The following is a 23,157-nucleotide window of genomic DNA, read 5'->3' on the forward strand; positions in this document are numbered from 1 at the left end:
TGTTTCGCATACCTATATTCTTGTCTTCTTAACTACAATTAATTATTGAAAAACGTATCGCATCGCCGCCAAGATTTGAACTTATAATCCCTAGAACTTTCAACTATAATATGTATCACTTCGTTTGAATAAAATAACGCATTTTTTTGTATTATAATTTGGTACTAATTATTACGCAAAGATATAGTTAGGTTTTATTTTTTTTAAACTTACCGTAAAAATTGATCATGAAAATATATGGATTAATTAGTATCGTGGACAAAGCTTCGTAATATACATAATTCATCTGCTGTTGGTTATTGTATATCGCAGCTCACTCCGTTCACTCCGATTGACGTATTAGACAGTGTTAAGTTCTGCGATGCCTCTCGGTTCCAGGGGTTCTACAATGTTTGACGGAGCATAAGATAATTGCCGCGACAGTATAGGGATAACTATAAAGAACTTAATAATTATTTATACTTTCGATAAACAGAGTCAAAAATATAAGCCCACATTCAATGAACTATCATGTATATAGTGACCTTTACAAGCTTGTCTATATTTTCATTACAATAGAATACAGAACATTATAAAATTATCTTCGTCAAAGATATGGTCCGGTGATATTTAATACTTAATATATGTGTACAATAATTAGAGGTCAAAACATAATAAAGAAACAGAATGAAGGGAGGGAAATGTCATCCTTCGTGATACGACTACTCACATTGTGTATTAGCAACAGATGGGAGAAATAAAAGGAATAATAAATTCGTTAATGTAGAGTTAAATATAATTTTGGAATAAAGGAAAACACATTCATTTTCATTTATAAAAGAAGATACGATAGCGACATGTGAGGCAGATATTATTGGAATCACGAACAATTGAAGTTTCATTTCTTACACGTCGTATTATCGAGATATTTTAGATCATCACGACTATACGACACGAAAAGAATGGATTTTAAAAATGCCAATTTTTTAAACACTCGAGTGAATTTGATATCGGGGAATTTATTACCGATAGTATCCGATAATTCGCGATTTTCAGTAACCTGGCGCATTCATAGCGCTGTCGTATGGTTAATAGAACTGATTCATACGATCGCATTGACTGTCGGGATGGCCCTTGCACCGAAAGAGAAGAGTCTGAAGGATGGGACTATCGCCGTCGTGATTACCCTGGAGGCATCTTTTATGCTTACGCGTCTTTATTTACGTAAGAAGCTGATGAAGGAAATAATCGAAAAGATGGACGATGTCCTGCAAAGTGCGGACGAAATTATGAAGGATATTGTGAAGTCGGCTATAAAGCCCATAACCATGCCGTTCATAATATATGGAGTGACTGGTGTGATAACTGTCGCGACATGGACTATCCAGCCGATTTTATTGGTCTTCGAGAAGTCCACCTTTTATTATGTAGATTACAATTTGCCAACCGCTTTCAACAACGAACCGTTTTCCACTCGTGTTCTGATTTTGTCAACCATTTTTATGACAATTGGAAGTAGTTATTTATTTCTTAAGAAATTTGGCGTGGATGTGTACATGATGCATTTAGTATTATTGTTAACGGCGCAGTATCGATACACGGCAGTAAAACTCACAATATTGTTTCGAGGTCTACAGAACTGTCACGATGAAACTAAAAAAAAATATTGTATGGAAGATCGATGGACGGAGAGAGAATTAAGAAAATTATGTGTACACCAGAATAACGTTTTAAAGTAAGTGTAATATATTTACTAAAGTAAATATTGAATAATGAGGAGAAATGCATTAATTTAGATTGTTGCTTTTGACAAAAAACCGGTACTTTTCCAATTGTAATATTTAACAGAATATTGATTTTTTTATTTAGAAAATACGCGGTTTATATTTTATGATTCTACATTATATTCTGTGTTGTGTTTTAGCATGTCATTTATTTTAAGGAAACTCCTGTCTGTGAATTTCAGTTTACTGTATTTCAATAACGTATTTCGGTTCTGCTTTATAGGTATCTTATTAAGCACAGTAAGTAATAACGATGTTATTAATTTAAGAGAAAAATGGTTTATTCTAATAACTTTATTGATGTAAATTGATTATTTATATAGTGCTTACTTACCAAATTATTTTAAGAAATTAATAGATATTTGATAAATGTAAAGGTAAAATTTTTTAAATATATCAATTAAAATTAACAGTAACAAAAATGTTTGAAAATCATTTCTGGATATATTATATAAATTATAGAGATAAGTTTTTCATTGATTTAAAACTTGAAATTGAAACTTTTCGAAGTAGAATAATTGAATAATACAAATGCATTCTTTTTTTCTAAAGGTACTCTTTATTTGAAATTTTGTGACAAATATTTTATGTATTATCAGGTACCATCAATGTCTTTTGCAGAAGGAATTTCAGTCACGTCATATGCAATAGCTTCACTAACGCAATTCTATTTGTTATGTTCTTCCGTACAAACGTTATTAGACGCAGTAAGATTTAGTACTTTACATTATATAAATTATTATAATTTTATGTGTATTATTTCAAACAAAAGAATTTGAAGGTTATATATAATTACAATAGAATTTTATAAAATTATGATTTAATGAAAAAGAAAAGGCAATTTGCATAATTTTATTTATTTAAAATGTAACTATATAAAGGTTGGAAAAATTACTTTTTAAAAGTAACGCGTTACTGTTACCGTCATTTGCGGCATAAAAAGTGACTTGTTGCCGTTAATCGTTACCAATTCTGAGAAGTAACACGTTACTGTTACATATGAATAATGACCAAAAAATCGATACTTTTCGTCACTTTTTTTGTAATTATGTTATAGGAGACGGGCCTACGTATTTAAAAAGATATTCATTTTTAAACATATATTTATTTTTTTTATTAATATTTTACATATTTAAATTTAATTATATTGTATTTTATTATATAATATTTTAGTCTTTTGTTCTTAGATAAAGCGAGGAAATAAAAATAGTTAAAAAGTTTTTTTAGTACCTGTAATCTTATTATTTATGATGACCGTTACCTATAAAAAAATAACAATACGAGAGTAACAGGATCAATTTCGTTACTCGTTACTGACGAAAATGTAACGTTACTTTTTCGTTACTAATAAAAAAAAATAACGGCGTTTGTTACAAAAAAAAGTAACGAAAAAGTAATGTCGTTACAATTAACGCATTACTTCCCAACCCTGTATATAAATAATAAACATAATTATGAATTACAATTATTGATAACATTAAATAAGAAATATATAATTTATGATACTACGATCTGTCATTTTTTATTTTATTTTAATTATAGAGTACCGAAATAACGGACAAAGCATTTGATGAAGGCTGGTATCAATTTGGTCCATGGACGAAAAGCACGTTCATATTATTGATAATGTCTAACAGTCTAGAATGCAGAATTGCGGCGATCGGAAAGTTTAATTTGTCTTTGCCTTCGTTTATGACGGTAAAATTTATTAATGAAGATTTATTAATTATGGCAGTAATTATTAATGTGGATTTATACTTCCTATGTGCATTAAAATGATTAATACTTTAAACCGCTAACATATTTTTTAATGGTGTTTTAGATCATAAATCAATCATATACAATTGCTCTTTTGTTATTAAGAACAAATTAAGAAAAACATTTTACACACATTTAAATTTAGAGTAGATATAAGATAGAAAATGATTATTTTGAGACGAAGAATATTGAAATGAATATTGAAAAATTTTATTATACAAGAAAGTAAATTCTTTTGTATAATGAATCGAAAATACAATTTGAACAATTTAATAAGTTACAATATCAGTATGTAACAGACGTTATCATATTACTACCAATCAGAAATTTAATCTTTGTCTCTTGTCAATCTCGAACTATTTCTCAACCTAGAAATAATTGAATTAAAGGTAACTTGTTACATTTTGATAGCTATAACACTTACTTCAGAGAATACAGATACTATCAGCACACAATTTAAGTATGTGTTTGTATTAAAAAATATATGTGTTTATATGTATATTAATTTGTGTCTAATTTTTTTGAAAATCTGTCAACCATAATATAAACTTATTTAATATAGTAAGATTGCTATATTACGACATCGACAGCGGGGTCCCTCGCTAATTTTATGGCAGAGAGTGGATCCATCCCTTCATGACGCTCGAATCGCTCCTTTTTTGATAATTGCCTGGAAGGAATTGAGCAACAGGATCACAAATTTACAATCAGAGCATTATTTCGAAAAAAATCAAAGCGGCGTTATCTGCGTGCTACCCCTCCCTCGAGTGACCTCGTGGCTGCGATGGGTGTCTTCTGTCTTCTTTCTCGCCGTCATTTGAGGTGTTAAGACAAAGCTTTATCGAACAAACTACAGCTCTGAACCGCCGATAATAAAATCCTAAAGGACCTTGCAAAAAGAAATAATAATATTCCGCGAAATGCAATAATAGAAATCGCTCAGAAATCGTGATAAGCGCCGACACGCCCGCCCTCCGCGTCGGGAGGACACAGGATGAAAATGCCGCACTATTTCGATAATATACCAATAAAACTGATATTATTTGTAACATAATCTCCTAAAGGATTAATTTTTCTATTCGTAAACAACCTATAATGTAACGAGCGTTTTCACATAATTCAATGGAACTGATAAGATTCGATGCATACATATTAAGGCAATTTGTAAACTAATTGCGAAAATAGCATCTCAGTAAAATAATTTATTTATATATACAATATATATACTGAAGTTAGTTTAATTAAGATCAAAACGGATAAAAATATATGAGATGGACATTTTTGAAGCATTCATGTTAATATTCTTAGTATGTCGAATAATGTACGTTTTGAAAACAATACATATATTAAGTCTATAGACGTTCCTACTGAATAAAAACAAGATTTGAACGTCTAATGGATGGAACGTCTAATGGAATCTCGTGCTTATAATTATAAAGAAAGTACCTCAAAATAACCATCGTTGTGTAGAATACAACTTTGTAGAAACAGATATACTTATAAAGAAAGCTTCTGACCATACTTCTCTCTATGATAGATGTAATAAAGACTGCAGTCTTGTACATTGAATGTCTTAATTTCTTAACATCGTGATGTTTATTCATCAACTTCTACATATCGTGATAATAGAAAATGAGAGAGGACTTTTTCAGATGTATAAAGTATGCGTTACAACATTATATACTGTGAATTCTTCTCAACTCACAGTTCTGCGACGTGTAGTCGTGCTTGTAATTAAGAAAGCACTATAAGATAATCATCGTTGTGTATAATACATCAGTATGGAACATAGATATATTAAGAGGGAGGCCTCTGACCATACTTTTCCCTGTGACAGATGTATTAAAGATTGTAGTCCTGCCACGAATACCTTTATTTCTTGACATTTATTTATCAATTTCTACAGTTCATAACAACTGAAGATGACAAAGGACTTCTTCATATCGTTATTTATTCAGAAATACCCTATATCATTAACGATATCGAAGTTCTGTCGTACACTAATAACAAGATAAAACGTTATAAATTGTAATGAAAAGTACAGAATACTATTGCATGTCATGTGACAATATGTATAAATACAAATCCAGTTATGAAGTAGAAATTCAAAGGAATAATGGAAGGTCGCGGAGATCGACGATGCCGTTATTTCCGAATGCTGACAAAAAAGATACACAAGTTTTCTTGAAAAGGAGAAAGAGATATGCGTGTGATATAACATTACGAGAAAGACGTGAAGCGAAGTGAATACAAGGTACGGAGAGTCACACAATTCCGATTGACGACGTTAGGATGAACTTTCAAAACACGAATTCCTTAAATGTTCGGTTGAATTTGCTCTCGGGCAATCTTCTACCGATGATCAACCGCGACTCATCCTTTCCATTTTTTTGGAAAATGCATAGCGTTTTTGTGTGGATAATACATTTCATTTTGATAATCGCGATAATATCTGGGTGCATCTACGTGCCAATAGAGAAAGCTCTTGATGGCATGCTCGCTATTGTAATCTTCACAGAAATACTCTTTGCGGTTCTGCGAATTTTTATTCGTAAAAATTTGGCATACAAATTAATCCAAAAGTTGAATGAAATACTGCATATTGCTGATGAAGTTATGAATAACGTTGTAATAGCGACTTTTAAACCGATAAAGATTCCAATTAATTTTTATTTGTCCTCTGGCTTGGTATCGATAATAGTATGGAGCTGTATACATTTCGTATTGATATTTGAGAAGAATCTGTTTTATTATGAGGATTACAGAATGCCTGCTGCTTTCTCCGAACAGCCATTCTCGTTCAGAATCTTTTTACTAGGAGATCTATTTATACTGATCGTCTTGGTATATATGTACATTAAAAAAGTCAGTGTGGAAGTATATATAATGCATTTAGTTTTGATGGTAACAGCGCAGTATCGATATATAGCGATAAAAATCGCGATGGTACTTCAAGAAAAAAATGAAGAAAATAAATCTCGAACAGAACATTCTCCTGAGCATTATTGGAAAAAAGAAAAACAAATAAAAGCACTGTGTCGACATCACAATGATGTGATATAGTGAGTATTTCAGAGTTTATTAAGTATATAATACCTTCTATCAATTTTTGTGACAAGAAAAAAGTATGAAAAAACATAATATATTTGATTATATGTATGCAGGGTGGATCATTTTAATAGCCCCATGCGGATATTTTAGAAACTAAGAGAGATAGAGGAAAAAGTTTTTTTTTTAAAGTGTAGGTTTTCTTGGGAAAGAAGATGGAAATTACAGTTTTTGTATATGAGGCATTATCAACGTCAAGTCAAGATTAACATAAATTTTTTAAATAGGAACTACTATTTTTATTGCATATTCTTGTAGCTGAAGTGAGACGTTTTCAAATACTATGATAAAGTATTTCTTCCTTAAGCATTTTTCGAGTTATAAAATTTGACGGTTACTGTGTACTGCTGACATTAGCATTACCCGAGGTATATACCACGCGGAGATTACTCAATCGGATTTTGTCGTTTAATTTTTGTCGTGTGTGTTCTGGAATATGATGTTAATCAATAACACTTATTTTAACAACAAAATTGAATTAATTAATATAACGTCGCATGAATTGCATGACATTAAATTGTGTAACATCTCTTCGACATTGAATCTACATTTTGCGATGTTACTGCAATGTTCGCAATGTTGTAATCAACGTTTCTGAGATATTGATTCAACGTTAGTGTGCTATATGGATAATGAGTTATTACGTTTTTTTGTATTTTTGTATACTATATAATATACAAAAATACGACAATTATGACAAATTAGTTCTTGCATATTTAAATTATTTGTCTTACATATTTAAGTTATTTGTCTGATTAAATTTTATATTTGCTTTTGTATAAGGTTCATACTTAAATTTGTGTAATTATCTTTGTATCATTTTATGGCGTTATGATTATATTATACTTTTTTTTTCAGCTTAACCTTATTGCTAAAGGAACTGCTGTCTTTAAATTTCAGTTTAATGTATGTAATGAGTGTCTTTCGATTCTGTTTTATTGGAATCTTGTTTACCAGCGTGAGTAATAGTTTGTTATCACTAATTGCCCCTCTCTCTCTCTCTCTCTCCTTTCCCTCCCTCCCTCCTTTCGATAATTATAGATTAAGGGACACCTCGCCGATGACCTTGACATATCTTGTCAAAGTCATGACACAGAGTGTCGAAGGTCACTCAGGGCCAAGACCTTGACAACATATGTCGAGGTCAAGATCATCGGCGGGGTGTCCCTTAACCTAAATAATTACCCTCCTTTCCTCTCACTTTTTGTTTATAGAAATTGATTTTAGATAAAAAGACATTTGAAAATAACTATTATATTAATTATGATTATATTAATTATGATTATATTAATTATGATTATATTAATTATGATTATATTAATTATGATTATATTAATTATGATTAATTATGATTATATTAATTATATTAATTATGATTTAATAACTAATATATTTTCTTTCAGATTACATCCACAACGTTCGGGGAAGCAATTTCGATTGTCGTGTACACGTCAGGTGCTACAGTGCAACTTTATATCTTGTGCTCCTGTGTGCAACAATTATTAGATGCGGTAAATTTTATAATTTATATCATTAATAAAGAACAGAACGAAAAAGGGCTACGAGCCTAAAATTTAGTCGTTATAAAATTGAAATTATTAAGAAATCACAGAATAAAAATATGTCATTTCGTTATAATATAAACTTTAATTTGCCGACAATAAACAATCAAACATAAACAAAACAAAAACAGACGTTTCGATCCCTATTGGATCATTATCAATGTTGTAATATAAAAGTAAAACGGTGAAAATATTTAAAAAATTAGAATATAAAAATTATAATTCACTCTCAATCGCAAAACTTATAAGACTCACAGTATTCGTGTAATAAAAAAATTACGCTCAGTGTAACATGAAGCTTGTACAATGGTTGTAGTCAGTAAAAATGTGAAACTTCTGGACATAGTACGCGGATTAGAACGAAATTGTATCTTGTAGAACATATGCCAATATAATATAAAAATATCAAATTATCAGAACAATGCGATGAGAGTGGGATGGTCATCTCTCTAGTGTGTTCAGAGACAATGTCTCTTTAAGTTCTTTAATCATTAATTAAAGACTTATGTTGAATCTGGCATTTAATTTTTGCGATAATATATGTATTGGTTCAATTTTTTCTTATGGTTAGTCGTGATATTTAAATGTTTATAGATGCAAAAAATTTGAAATTAGTGTACCTTTAACTTACTTGATAATTGTCTTTTTGAGAAATTTGTATATAATTATTTTTTCATGATTCTATATTGAATAATATCGTTATAAAAAATAAGAGAGTGTGCACCATATTATAATTTTATATTTTATGAATGAAAAATAATATTATTAGCAAAAATATGATAAGACATGTTTTTGGACGATAGTTCATACGAGGTCTGTCCCAAATATTCGACCTCTGAGTATATCTTTGTCCTTGAGCGTCCTCTCTCTCTCTCTCTCTCTCTCCCTTCCCTTCTTCCCTCCTTCCCTCTCTCCCTCCTACAAAAGATAAAGATATATATATATATATATACGCAGAGGTCAATTACTTTTGGAATAAACCTTGTATAATCATAAATTGCTTCTTTCGCTTTAATGAACATTGCGATAACATAAAAATTTTGGAAAAACTGGACATTATGGTTTTATAAATTGCGAATTGTGTTCTACATTATATATAATAATAATAATAATAATAATAATATTTTTTGTCGTATGTTGCTCTATTTCGAAAAATCTAGAGTACAGAATTAACAGATAAGGCGTTTCACGAAAACTGGTATTTGCTTGAATCCTCGACAAAACATATATTTATATTGATAATTATGGCTAATAATTTGGAATGCAGAATCGCGACGTTTAAAAATTTCAATTTCTCTTTATCTTCATTTATGACGGTAAAATTTTATATATTTCTTTTTTTTTTGCAATTATAGTAACACTGTCATGTTCGAATTTAACATTATTTAAATTTTCTTTCAGATTTTAAATCAATCGTACACGATCGCCATTTTGTTTTTGAAAATGAAATGAGAAGTGACGAGAAAAAGATGTCTAGCTATGATAATTACAATCATTACCTTCACATTAACAACGAAACAAAATTAATAATGGAAATATTAATATTCTGTAAAAATGTGTACTACTTATAATGCAAAAGTCATAAAATATGAATTTATTATTAAATGAACTACGTTCGTATATTAATACTACGACACATTTATTTTCTCAAACAGAAAAAATATACATTTTCATTATTGATTACGTACCTGGAATTCGTATTATGAATACTTTCTATTGGTATTTTTATATTTCATGTCGCGCGCGTTGTTTTAACGACTCGCGTAAAGTAGCCACAGCAGTATCGCTGCGCGTAGCTTAGCACCAAGACACTACCAGTGTTTCCAGATACGTCAGAGAATCTCTATTACTGACGTACCAAGAAAGCAGCGGAAGTAACAATACATTTTATTGAAGAAGAAAAAAGCTTACTTTATGCATAATCTTGCGATAATTATGAAGTGGTTCATTTGTGTACTACGCTATATACATATATATATATATTTTTTTTTTGCACTTACTAACAAGAAACAAAATCGCAATTTAGTGATGACTGAGCTGCTTGTTAAATAGGATAGCTAAATGTTAGCAGGATGTCGACAGACTGGTAGCAGATTTAATCAGAAAATGTTAGCAGACTGACCACAATTGATGTCGCATTCTGTTCCTCTTTTGCCGACAGAATCTGTTAACATTCTGTGAAAACAGACAGGCAGCAGAAATCAAAGAGAACCTGCTGACTAAATTTGATAGCAGGTTCCGAGCAAAAACCGAGCAGAATCTGCTGACATAACTTGACAGTAAATTGACAGCAGAAACAAGATCTGTTGTTTTAATTTAAATCGACCTGGTTTCTTATAAAAAATTTTACATATATATAAACGGTTATATATAATTATATATAATTATATATTTATATATACTGGTGTGAAACAATCAATACAATTTTATTGCTAAAATATTATTGATTAATTCCACATTCAAAATACACATGAAAAAGTTGTAAAATAATAAAAAACATATTCGGAGATTCAGGAAGCACATTCCAAAAGAGCTTTGGAATCTCTAGGAAATTTGCCTATTTGATTTACATTACGCTAATTCGTATAGAACTCCTGGATGTTTTCTTCTTACGAGAAGCAAGTCCATCTCGTGGCGAGGCTGTATATGGAAATGGTAGATCTGCTCGGTTTCTGCTGCCAATCTGCCATTAGATTATGTCAACAGGCTCTGTTCGGTTTCTGCTCGCAATCTCCTGTCAGGTTATGCAGCAGATTCTGTTCGGTTTCTTCCAATTTGCTGGCATAGCATGTCATCAGGCTTTGTTACACGGCTAAGTACCAATTACCAGCCAACACGGATAATTTTTTTTTCGCTTATGCTATGAATCATGTATTCAGTTTGGCGCTATCACGGCTGTATTAAGCATGGGCCTTAATGAGTTAATAGATAAGATTCTCTTGAATTTGGCGTTCGGTTTTCAAATTTGTCAGAGTTTGTTCGAAAGATATAAAAAATGACAAATTCTAACAAATTCAGACAGTGTTACAGAAATTTGAAGGAAAGTATCTCATTTTATTTGTAATTGTCCGAATTTGTACATTTAGATAATTTTCGGAGATATTTAGGACGAATTCGGACACATTTTGACTACGTTTCGGATAACTTTGGACACATTTTTCCACAAGGAAAGATCAAGATTCTTGAAGAGGGAGGAGGCGCTCCCTTAATCTACATTTTTACCTTAAAGTCTTTATTCAAAAGATAGTCCAGTTATTTGATTTTAAATTGCATAGTTAACATTCACATATTCGTATATTTGCAGGTTATAATATAATATCAATATGTTATATCAATATAAACTGTAATTTAAACAAAAAATTCATGTAATCTAGAGTTTCCCGCAATCACGCAAGGCAATGCCGAATTAAGTTTTACTTTCTTTTTAAATCATGTTTATATTGAAAGTATGTAAGTGTTAATTATTGTTGTTTAAGCCGATGTTCTTTGGATGTCTTCTACACTTGATAAATCATCGGCTGTATTTAACTTTTCCTTTAGGTATATTCTCAATTCTCTTACTCTATCCTATATAAAAACAATAAAAACAAGTAATGATATTTACCTTAGATAACGTGTACATTCTACGGTCACGCTATTTCTATGATATTATACCTAAGCACTGAGTGTATCGGGCTACTACCGGATACGAGAAATGAGAACTTATCACTATATTCTAATATACTGCAATAGCATTGCTCGCGTTTATCCCATGTTTGCAATTCCCCCATGCTACTCTGTACTTCGATTAACGATACTATCAACAGTGTCGAGTTCTGCAGAGCTTCTCGATTCCAGATCCTATAATGACGGAATATAAGATAATTATAAGGATGTATAAGTCGCGATGTTGAGATAATTATAAGGAATGTAATAATTATTCACTCTTGATATACAGTATCAAAAAATAGAACCGCACTTCATTGAACAATGGCGCCATATATATTGATCTTTATAAGGTTCTACATGTGTTTCTATTATACTAGAATACAGAACCTCACAAAACCTTTGTCAAAGATATGGTTTGATAATATTTAATATTTGATATATCTATACAACGATTACAGGGCAAACATAATAGAGAAGTAGAATGAACGAAGAAAACAGAATGAAAGGAAAGAAAGTCATCCTTCGTCGACTACTTATAATGTATTATTAATAAACAGAAAAAAATAAAGGGAATAATAAATTCCTTAATGTAGAGTTAAATATAATTTTGGAATAAAGGAAAACTCGCTTATTTTTACTTATAAAGGATGAAACCATAGCAGCACGTGTAACAGATACTATTGGAAGTACAAACAATTGAAGTTTCAAATCTTAACCACCGTTCATCGAGATATTTCCGACTTACAAATATATATACGATACGAAAAGAATGAATTTCGAAAATGTGAATCTATTAAACAGTCGAATAAACATGCTCTCGGGGAATTTATTACCGATATCATCTGATAATTCGCGGTTTTCAGTAATCTGGCGTACTTATAGTGCCGTCGTATGGCTAATACAATTAACTCACACAATCGCATTGATTTTGGGAATCATCATGGCATCAAAGGAGAATGGTCTGAAAGGCAGTACTCACAACATCCTGCTCACAGTGGAGGCATCTTTCATGCTTACGCGTCTTTATTCACACAAGAAACTGATGGAGGAAATGATTCAGAAGATGAATGCTATCTTGCAAAATACAGACGAAATAATGAAGAATATCATAAAGTCAGCAATAAAGCCCATAATAGTGCCGTTCATAATATATGGAGTTTTTAGCGTGATATCTATTACAATGTATCACTCCAAACATCCAATTGTATTGGTCTTCGAGAAGTTCATCTTTTTCTATGTAAATTACAATTTGCCAGCTACTTTTAACAGCGAACCATTCTCCAGTAGTGCTATGATTTCTTCGACTACTTTAAAGATAGTTGGCACCATTTATTTATTTCTCAAGAAATTCGGCATGGATGTGTATATGATGCATTTGGTATTAATGTTAACGGCACAATATAGATACACTGCAACAAAGCTGGCAATATTGTTTCGAGATCCACAAATCTACAACGAATCTCGAAAAGAACATTATCCCATGGAAAATAGACAAACAGAGAGAGAACTACGAAAATTATGTCTGCAGCAGAATATCGTCTTAAAGTACGTATAATATGATCATTGTAATAAATATTGAATTAAAAAAAAATCATTTGATCATTATTGAAATTATTCTTTCTCTTTTGGTTCTTAATGGATCACTGATGAAATAGGAAAGAATAATGTTTTTATTATTTTATATGTACAAATTTAAATAACATGTACATCCGGGTGTTGATAATAAAATGTTACAAATTTTTATTTCGGAAACACAGCATTATTGAGAAAAATTGTTCAGACAAAAGTTGTAGAAGTCAAAAAGGTCTATTTACTGGTCTTATTAGTTTGATCTTGGGTGACGTGGCCAAGGTCAAGTCAAGGTCACATCAATTTTTTTAAAATGGAACATTCTACTTTTGTTTCCAGAATCTAATAGCTGATGTCGAGAGCTTTCCAAAACACTATAAGAAAATATTTTTTCATTAACTACTTTTTAAGTTAAGATGCTTGAAAGTTATAGTACCACCGGCATTAGCATTACCCAAGGTGTCTGACCGACATTTGAAACCTTTTAAATATTGTTCAGGATCATGTCCTGGATACTATTTGTCAAGATCAAAGCCAGGAGATTGTATTATTTTCTCTTATTTTTATTTTTACGTATAAAAATGAATTTTTAGTGTACAAATGAAAATAAGAGCAGTAATCCCTAATAATCTTGACAAATGTTATCCAGGATATGATTCTAAACAACATTCAAGAGGTTTAACTGTTGGTTGAATACCTTGGATAATATGCTAATGCTGGCGGTACTGTAACTTTCAAGCATTATAACTTAAAAAGTACTTAATAAAAAAATAATTTTATTATAGAGTATTTTAGAAAGTACTCAACATCGGCTATTAGACTTTGGAATCAAAAGTAAAGTGTTCCGTTTAAAAAAATCGACGTGACCTCGACCTGACCTTGGTGACGCCACTTAAAGTCAAACTGACTAAGAACAGTAAATTGATCTTTTTGAATCCTACAACTTTTGTCTGAACACTTTTTTTCAGTAATGCCATGTTTCGAGATAAAAACTTATAACGTATTATTTTGAATACTCGGTATATACTATAAATTTTATTATTTCTGATAAATATTTACTTTAGAAGGGCCTCTCCGATGACCTTGACAACATATGTCAAGATCAAGGTAATCGGAGAAGCCCCTCCCAAAGTAAACAATTACCTTATTTCTTATACCAACGTTTTTAACAACAATTTTTAATAGAGAATATTAGCTTTTTTATTTAGATAATACGCAGTTTACTATTTATGATGTTTTGTACATTCTGTATTGCGTTATAGCATGTCATTTATATTAAAGAAACTTCTGTCTGTGAACTTCAGTCTACTGTATATCAATAACGTATTACGGTTCTGCTTTGCAGGTATCATATTAAGCACAGTGAGTAATATTGATGTTATTAATTTGAAACAAAAAATAATTTTAATAACTCTGATTGATAATTAATCATTTATTGTTATACGTGTTCACTTTTCAGATAACTCATTTTAAGAAATTAATGAATTTTTAGTGAATATACAAAATTAAAGTTTTTAAAATCATTTTTGTTTATATTACATAAATTAGAAATAGGTTTTTAATTAATTTAAAACACTGAAACTTGTCAAATAAGAAAAGTAGAAATAATTTTTTTTTTCTAAAGGTATTTCTTATTTGTCATTTTCTAAGAAGTGCTTTATGTATTTTCAGGTACCATTAATGAATATTACAGAAGCAATTTCGGTCATTATATTTGGAATCAGTACATTTACGCAATTTTTTGTGTTGTGTTCTTCCGTACAAACACTTTCAGACGCAGTAAGATTTATTACTTCATGTTATATATATTATTTATTGTCATTAAGTAATTAATGATATTAGAGAAATGTTACATTATCAAATTTTGTAAGTATTATTTCAAGCGTCACATAATTTGCCGTTGTACTTCTTATTATTACAGAAATTTATGAAATTATGATCTAATGTAAAAAGAAAATACAACTTGTACAATTTTATTTATTTATAATATTGTAATTATAATTATATAAGTAATAATAATGATTATATATATCCCTTCATGGTCTTCTGAGTCAAAATGACCCGAACATCGTCTTTCGCTAAATTCTAAATCCTGCCTCCGGAAGGGCGTTTACCTGCCATCTACTGGAGTTTTGAAGTTTCAGTTATCGGTAGAAATGCTTAGCTTTTTAATCGGACTATTAGTATGCGTCTAGCAGTCATTCACGTAAAAAGCTTTTTTTTTCTCGGTTCAAAATATTAACAAGCGTGGCCTACGCATCGTTTTAGTTAAAAAATTTATGATTTATATTTTTACATTAAATTGCAACAATAAACAAGATGTGGATTGTGTCCTTCCTAAGTGATCTTAACAAATGTTATTCAGTTAACAAATGTTAACATCATTTATTTCTTCGCAGTTGGCAGGTCTGGGTCGATAAACGGTACTTCGACTCGTAAAAGGGGCGTGATTTGTCCAAACTGAACACACTATGTCAATCCCTTCCACCATGCCATGAAGGGATACATGAATTACAAGTATTGGTAAGATTAAGTAAAAAAAATAATCTGTAATTACAATCTGTCATTTTTTATACTTTATACTAATTATAGAGTACCAAAATAACAGATAAAGCATTTGATGAAGGCTGGTATCAATTAGGACCATCATTGAAACGTATATTTATATTATTGATAATGTCTAATAACTTAGAATGCAAAATTGCGGCGATTGGAAAATTTAATCTGTCTCTACCCTCATTTATGACGGTAAGATTTATTGTATACACTGAGAAAAGTTATTAAATTTTAATAAGTATTTGTTTGAATAGTCGTAGCGGAATATTTACTTACGGTAAATAAATATTTAGATAAAAAAATAATAATTGAATTAAATTAATGGTTCTTGTATCTAATAAATATATGTTTTTATTTAGTAAATATTTCGCTAGGATTATTCAGAGGAAAATTTATAAAAATTTAGTAAATTTTTTCTCGGTATATCTGTGTTCCTTATACGTATTGAAATAATTAGCATACTTCAACTTTCTTATGTCGTATTTTTTAATGGTATTTTAGATTATAAATCAATCATATTCAATCTCCCTTTTGTTTATAAAAGCGAGATGAAAAATATATCACGCATATTTAAATTTAGTAGTATAGAATAGAGGATTGTTATTTTGGGACAAGAAAAATTAAAATTCTTTAAGAAAAAAAATAAATTTATGTTTTACACATGATATTATGAATTATTAATTATCCGAGGATATTATGGTTAGAACATAATGGGCTACATGTGGATAACGTTATGATATTTTACTTACTGTTAGAAATAACTTTTATTTTCGATCCTTTTTTTTTATTCTTTAAACTAATAAAAAATAATTTGTTGTATTTATAATAATTGTAACTCTGACTTTAGTAAAAAAAAATCAGCACTCATATTTCAATTATATTGTTACGTCCAAGCTCCGCATGCATGGATCTGAAGGGGGAACGCAACAGGAACCGAATTTTTAGATCGATTTGGCCATGTCCAGGCTCCGGCCCGCAAGGGAGCTGTAGGGAAGAACCGACGCAAATCGGGAGGCACTTCGCTTCGTCCTAAGACTCTTAAGGAGCCGGGCGTCGCGTCGAAGGGAAACCTCACTCGCGCTTCATGACATTTTTAACAGTATGTGTTAATAGACGAAGCAATGATTCTCATTGGGCAATTAACCTTGTGGATAAGGCCATATGCCAATGGAAGATATGAGTCAGATGATTGAAGGGCTAACTTTGTTTTATTAGAAATGTAGTCATTATCTAATCATTTCTTTAATATTAAATTCAGATTTTTTTCGATTTTTTAAATCGAATTCTTCTTCATTATATTGTAGATATCATTATCCATCAACAATTCCTCCGTCTTCTTAATATACTCATCTTTATGTAACGCCACGATGACATTCCCCTTATCCGCTCGAGTGAAAATTACGTTAGGATTCCTTTTACAGAACACGATAGTTGTTTTATATAAACACTATTCTTGATTTTGTTAAATGTTATCAAGGTCATGATTCTAAACAGCATTTAAAAAAAAATCAACACTTATATTTCAATTATGTTGTTACGTCCAAGCTCCGCACGCATGGATCTGAGGGAGGAACGCAACAGGAACCGAATTTTTAGATCGATTTGGCCATGTCCAGGCTCCGGCCCACAAGGGAGCTGTGGGAAAGAACCGATGCAAATCGGGATACACTTCGCTTCGTCCTAAGACAGTATTAATAAGCGACAGAAAATATATTGTCAAAAGAAATATTTATATTAATAATACTGTCGTGATACATGAACATGGTGTACTTATTTTTATAAAACATTAACATGTTACAGTAACTCAGAAAATTGTATTGTCATTTTTTGCTTATAGAGCACGCGTTAAACAACATTATGTGTCAAGAATTCTTTACAACTTACAATCATGCAGTGTGTTATAGTTGAGTAATCATAAAGAGAGCACTTCAAGATAACCATCGTTGTATAGAATGCAATTGTGTAGAAAACAGATATATTTAGAAGAAAAACCCAGATTATATTTCTGTCTGCCATCGATGTAGTAAAGATTGCAGTCCTATACATTGAATGTCTTTATTTCTTGACGTCGTGACGTTTATTCATCAACTTCTACATTTCATGATAATGGAAGATGAGAGAGGACATCTTCAAATCTAGAAAGTACGCATTAAACAACATTATACACTGTGAATTTTTCGCGACTCTCAGTTCTGCGACGTGTAGTCGTGCTTGTAATTAAGGAAGCACTATAAGATAATCGTTGTTGTGTAGAATACAACTTTGTAGAACATACATATTAGCAGGAAGGCCTTTCACTATACTTCTCCCTATGATAGATGTAGTAAAGATTCTAGTCTCGAATGTTTTTATTTCTTGACATCGTCATATTTATTTATTAATTCCTACACTTCATAATAATAGAAGATGAAAGAGAATTTCTCAAATCGTCATTTATTCAGAAATACGCTATGTTATTGACGATACTGAAGTTCTGATGTGCACTAATAACAAGATAAAACATTATAAATTGTAATGAAAAAACAGAATATCATTGCACGTCATGTGACAACGTCTATTAATACAAATCCAGTTATCGAGTAGAAATTCAAAGGAATAATGTAATGTCAGAGATCGATGCAGTCATTTTCAAAAGCTGCACACGTCTTCTTGAAAAAGAAAAGGAGATATGCGTGTGATATAACATTATGAGAAAGACGTGAAGCGAAGTGAATACGAGGTACAGAATTCCGATTGACGACGTGAGGATGAACTTTCAAAACGTTAATTCCTTCAATGTTCGTTTGAATTTGCTCTCGGGCAATCTTTTACCGATGATCAATCGCGACTCATCCTTTTCATTTTTTTGGAAAATGTATAGCGTTTTTGTGTGGATAATACATTTCATTTTGATAATCGCGATGATACCTGGATGCATCTACGTGCCAATGGAGAAAGCTCTTAAGGATGGCCTTCACGCTATTGTGGTCTTCATGGAAATACTCTTTGCGGTTCTGCGAATTTACACTCGTAGAAATTTGGCATACCAATTAATTCAAAAGTTGAATGAAATACTGCATATTGCCGATGGGACTATGAAGAATGTTGTAATAGCGATTTTAGAGCCGGTAAAGATTCCACTCAATTTTTACTTGTCCTCTGGCGTAGTAGCGATAATAGGATGGAGCAGTATGCATTTCGTATTGATATTCGAAAAGAATCTGTTTTATTATGAGGATTACAGAATGCCTGCTGTTTTCTCCAAACAGCCATTCTCGTTCAGAATCTTTTTGCTAGGAGATCTATTTATACTGATCGTCTCGGTATATATGTTCATTAAAAAAATCAGTGTGGAGGTATACATGATGCATTTAGTTTTGATGGTAACAGCGCAGTATCGATATATTGCGTTGAAAATCGCGATGATATGTCAAGAAAAAAATGGAGATGATAAATCTCGAACAGGACATTCTCCTAAGCATTATTGGAAAAAAGAAGAGGAAATAAAAGCACTGTGTCGACATCACAATGATGTGATATAGTGAGTATTTTAAAGTTTATTTAAGTATATTCTATCAATTTCTGTGACAAGAAAAAAATATGAAAAACAATAATTGATTATATATGTATATATATGTGTATATAATCAATTATTGTTTTTTTTTGTATTTTTGTATATTATATAATATACAAAAATATAACAAATATGACAAATTAATTCTTTATATTTAAGTTATTTGTCTGATTATATTTCATATTTGCTTTTGTATAAAGTTTATACTTAAATCTGTGTAATTATCTTTGCATTATTTTATGGTATTTTACTTTTATAATTGTACGTTTTCTTTCAGCTTAACTTTATTGCTAAAGAAACTGTTGTCTTTAAACTTTAGTTTAATGTATGTTATGAGTGTGTTTCGATTCTGCTTTATTGGAATCATGTTTAGCAGCGTGAGTAATAATTTGTTACCTACTATAATTTGTTACTAATTGTTTTTTTCTTTTCTCTCCCTCTCTCCCTTCCTCTCTTTTTCTTCTCTCTCTCTCTCTCCTCTATCCCCCTCCCTTGCCTCTTCCTTCTTCCCCCCTCCTCTCACTTTTTGTTTATAGAAATTGATTTTAGATAAAAATGCATTTAAAAATAACTATTGAATTATATTATTATAATTTCACAGTGCGACAAAAAAATTACATTTTTTTGTCTGAGAAGTGTGATAGTACATTTCCTGAAGAATTTTTCGCGCTGAAGACGATATTGGCAGAATTTACTATGTCAGAACCTAATCATTATTGCTAATTGAGACGTCGAGGCCTTTGGCTCGCGAAACTTACCGCTAATTTCTGAAAATGATATATTACGAACCACGGATCGCGAGCAATAGCTCTTGGTGCGTCTTGGTCTTACGGCGCGTAGAGCTTTGCCGAGCCATGTCGAGCCACGGGTCGTGGGACTTCACCTTTACCCTTCGCATTACTTACCCATGCAATAGGACAATACATCAAACATCCGAAGAAAAAATAAGATCGTGATGTCATGCCGCCTGTATTTCGCAAATACAGATTCAGCAATACCATTCACATCTGTCAATATTGGGTCTGCCGGTTCGCTTTGCTCTCCAATGAGAGGCGAGGAATGATCGGTTGAAACGAATCTCTGAATTATGGATTCCACCTCGAGATCCCTGGTTGTCCTGATGCACCGGGGAGGAAAACCCGCTGACTATCGAAAAGAGCGACTGGGCGTCCTAATTTCCTTCTGCATTAGTATATCTATTAGATGGGCCATCTTGCTTTTGAGGCCCGTAAGATGGTCTCAAGGAAGGAGATCTTTTCATCTTTTTGGATTTTCATCTTTTTGGATTACTTGATTTTCCCATACTCGAAAGATCGTATACAGTAAAAAACTTTGGCAGTTTATGCCTACGTATTGAGGATTCACACAACAGGAAAACATTGATGGCGCGCGACATGAATGTATTCAGTGAGAAGTAAGAAAGTAGCGCCTTTTTTCAATTTTTTGGAGCTTTAAAGACCTGTTGAAGATAAAGAAGCGAAACGCTACTACAATTATCCATCTGGATGAAACGTTGCATAATTCAAAGATTTTCAAACGAACTTTGGTTCATGACCGTACGATTTTTTTTCATCAAGTTATAGCTGTTCGAATTTTAGACTTTCTATAACATCTCATATGTTTACAGTTTTTAGCAACACATACACGCACACACGCACGCACGCACGTACAATGCACGCACTAAAACACCATGTATAAGTATGCATACTTTTCTTGAAAATTTTACAGAAAATCCACAATTCAAATAGTTATAACTTTATGAAGAAATGTCGTACGATCATGAACTAAAGCTCATTGGAAATTTCTTGAATTATACTTTCAGGTGTTGTTGAGTTTATTTAGAGATCAGTTCTTCTTTTGCCGCAAAAAAAATGTTAAAAATTACTAAAAACGCCATTTTGGTTGATTTCATTTCAATTTATTCCAAATCCTGACATGTTAGACAAATTCTGCTAACAGTATCGCGTTCAGCACAAAAAGATCTTCACGAAACGTATTACTATACTTTTGAGAGAGTTCTTTTATATCACTGTGTTATGATTTAATAATTAATACATCTTTTTTCAGGTTACATCCGCGACTTTCGGGGAAGCAATTTCGATTGCCATGTTCACATCAGGTGCAACAGTACAGCTTTATATTTTGTGCTCTTGTGTGCAACAATTATTAGACGCGGTAAATTTTGTAATTTATATCATCAATATTATTTTATATTTAATTTACATCTAAGGGTTATTCCATTTGTGTGTTTTTGATGTACGACAAATACGTGCAGAACAGAGAGGCTTCGGATCTTTCTATCATACAGCCAATCAACAGGCTTGAAAAACTTGCTGTACGACAAAAAAGCACAAATGAAATAGCGGTCTAAAGAATTAAAGATTTTTTAATGACAATGAAAGTAGGATGCCAACAAAAAGGTGTCAATTTTTACCTCTAGTAAATAAAAGTGATATTTTTTATAATTTTTTAGCTGCAATTTGATTATGCCCGCGCACGCGCGCGCACACACACACACACACACACACCACATTCCTTCCCACTATATAATTATAAATTACTTTTTTCTCTTTAGCGAATATTACAATAACACAAAGATTTTTAAGAAACTAGATATTTTTTTGATATAGTTTTATAAATTACGAATTATGTTCTATATATATTACATGTAATAATAATAATAATATTTTTTGTCGTATGTTGCTCTATTTTGGAAAACGTAGAGTACAGAAATAACAGATAAGGCGTTCCACGAAAATTGGTATTTGCTTGAACCATCGACAAAACACATATTTAACTTGATAATTATGGCTAATAATTTAGAATGCAAAATCGCAACGTTTAAAAATTTCAATTTATCATTACCCTCATTTATGACGGTAAAATTTTATATATTTCTTATTTTTTTTTTTTTGCAATAGTAACACTGTCCAATTTCGAACTGAACATTCTTCAAATTTTCTTTCAGATTTTAAATCAATCATACTCGATTGCCCTTTTGTTTTTGAAAATGAAATAAAAAGTGGCGAGAAAAAGATGTTTATCTACAATAGTTATAATCATTACTTTCACATTAATAACGAAAAAAATTAATAATGGGAAGTATTAATATTCTACAAAAATGTATACTACTTATAGAGCAAAAGTTACGAAATTAGATGAATTTATTAATAAATAAATTATTTTCATATAATTATTAATACTGCGACACATTTATTTTCTCAAAAATAGGAAAGAATATATATTTCGATTATTCATTACGTTTCTGAAATTCATATTTTGAATATTTTCTATTGTGTATTTTTGTATTTCATATTGTTGCTTTTAATACGTCAGAGAATCTATATTTACAGACGTACCAAGGGAGCAGGGAAAGTAATAACAATATACATTTTATCAAAGAGGAAAAGAGCTTACTTTAAGTATAATCTTGCGATAACTATGTAGTGGTTGATTTGTGTACAACGCCATATGTATACATACATTTTACACTTACTAACAAGAAACAAAACCGCATTTTAATGATAACTGAGCTGCTTAAATAGGATTAGACACTGATCCTTTCACGGTTTTATGACAGATGACAAGTATTATTATTATAAAATAATAATTAGCACAGAAGTTTGCAACAACATTGATG

The 23,157-nt window shown here is 31.0% G+C and overlaps 4 protein-coding genes across 4 annotated transcripts; all 4 read left to right on the top strand.

Moving 5' to 3' along the window:
* The first annotated feature begins 1,106 nt into the window (after positions 1 to 1,106).
* On the top strand, positions 1,107 to 3,542 carry LOC108764296 (uncharacterized). The gene is made up of 4 exons (XM_018512444.1): positions 1,107 to 1,714; positions 1,904 to 2,003; positions 2,363 to 2,470; positions 3,306 to 3,542. Exons 1-4 carry the CDS (start codon positions 1,107 to 1,109, stop codon positions 3,540 to 3,542), a joined length of 1,053 nt encoding a protein of 350 aa, XP_018367946.1.
* Positions 3,543 to 5,813: 2,271 nt separating this feature from the next.
* Positions 5,814 to 9,643, top strand: LOC108764297 (odorant receptor 67a). Its single transcript, XM_018512445.1, has 5 exons — positions 5,814 to 6,583; positions 7,488 to 7,587; positions 8,033 to 8,140; positions 9,352 to 9,507; positions 9,593 to 9,643. Exons 1-5 carry the CDS (start codon positions 5,814 to 5,816, stop codon positions 9,641 to 9,643), a joined length of 1,185 nt encoding a protein of 394 aa, XP_018367947.1.
* A 3,550-nt stretch (positions 9,644 to 13,193) lies between these two features.
* Positions 13,194 to 15,828, top strand: LOC108764313 (uncharacterized). The gene is made up of 4 exons (XM_018512465.1): positions 13,194 to 13,384; positions 14,671 to 14,770; positions 15,080 to 15,187; positions 15,808 to 15,828. Exons 1-4 carry the CDS (start codon positions 13,194 to 13,196, stop codon positions 15,826 to 15,828), a joined length of 420 nt encoding a protein of 139 aa, XP_018367967.1.
* Positions 15,829 to 18,864: 3,036 nt separating this feature from the next.
* On the top strand, positions 18,865 to 19,485 carry LOC108764298 (uncharacterized). The gene has a single exon (XM_018512446.1). It carries the CDS (start codon positions 18,865 to 18,867, stop codon positions 19,483 to 19,485), a length of 621 nt encoding a protein of 206 aa, XP_018367948.1.
* Positions 19,486 to 23,157: the final 3,672 nt, after the last annotated feature.

The sequence above is a fragment of the Trachymyrmex cornetzi genome, unplaced genomic scaffold (genome assembly GCF_001594075.2).
Source record: "Trachymyrmex cornetzi isolate Tcor2-1 unplaced genomic scaffold, Tcor1.1 scaffold412, whole genome shotgun sequence".
Lineage (NCBI taxonomy): Eukaryota > Metazoa > Arthropoda > Insecta > Hymenoptera > Formicidae > Trachymyrmex > Trachymyrmex cornetzi.

Excerpts from the sequence above, each read along its gene's own strand:
- LOC108764296 (XM_018512444.1), top strand. The coding sequence starts at position 1,107 with ATGGCCCTTGCACCGAAAGAGAAGAGTCTGAAGGATGGGACTATCGCC. Across the intron at positions 1,715-1,903 it reads CACCAGAATAACGTTTTAAA|CATGTCATTTATTTTAAGGA; the intron begins GTAAGTGTAATA and ends GTTGTGTTTTAG. Across the intron at positions 2,471-3,305 it reads TACAAACGTTATTAGACGCA|AGTACCGAAATAACGGACAA; the intron begins GTAAGATTTAGT and ends TTTTAATTATAG.
- LOC108764297 (XM_018512445.1), top strand. The coding sequence starts at position 5,814 with ATGAACTTTCAAAACACGAATTCCTTAAATGTTCGGTTGAATTTGCTC. Across the intron at positions 6,584-7,487 it reads CATCACAATGATGTGATATA|CTTAACCTTATTGCTAAAGG; the intron begins GTGAGTATTTCA and ends TTTTTTTTTCAG. Across the intron at positions 9,508-9,592 it reads CTTTATCTTCATTTATGACG|ATTTTAAATCAATCGTACAC; the intron begins GTAAAATTTTAT and ends ATTTTCTTTCAG.
- LOC108764313 (XM_018512465.1), top strand. The coding sequence starts at position 13,194 with ATGGATGTGTATATGATGCATTTGGTATTAATGTTAACGGCACAATAT. Across the intron at positions 14,771-15,079 it reads CAGGTATCATATTAAGCACA|GTACCATTAATGAATATTAC; the intron begins GTGAGTAATATT and ends ATGTATTTTCAG. Across the intron at positions 15,188-15,807 it reads TACAAACACTTTCAGACGCA|TTGGCAGGTCTGGGTCGATA; the intron begins GTAAGATTTATT and ends ATTTCTTCGCAG.
- LOC108764298 (XM_018512446.1), top strand. The coding sequence starts at position 18,865 with ATGATACCTGGATGCATCTACGTGCCAATGGAGAAAGCTCTTAAGGAT.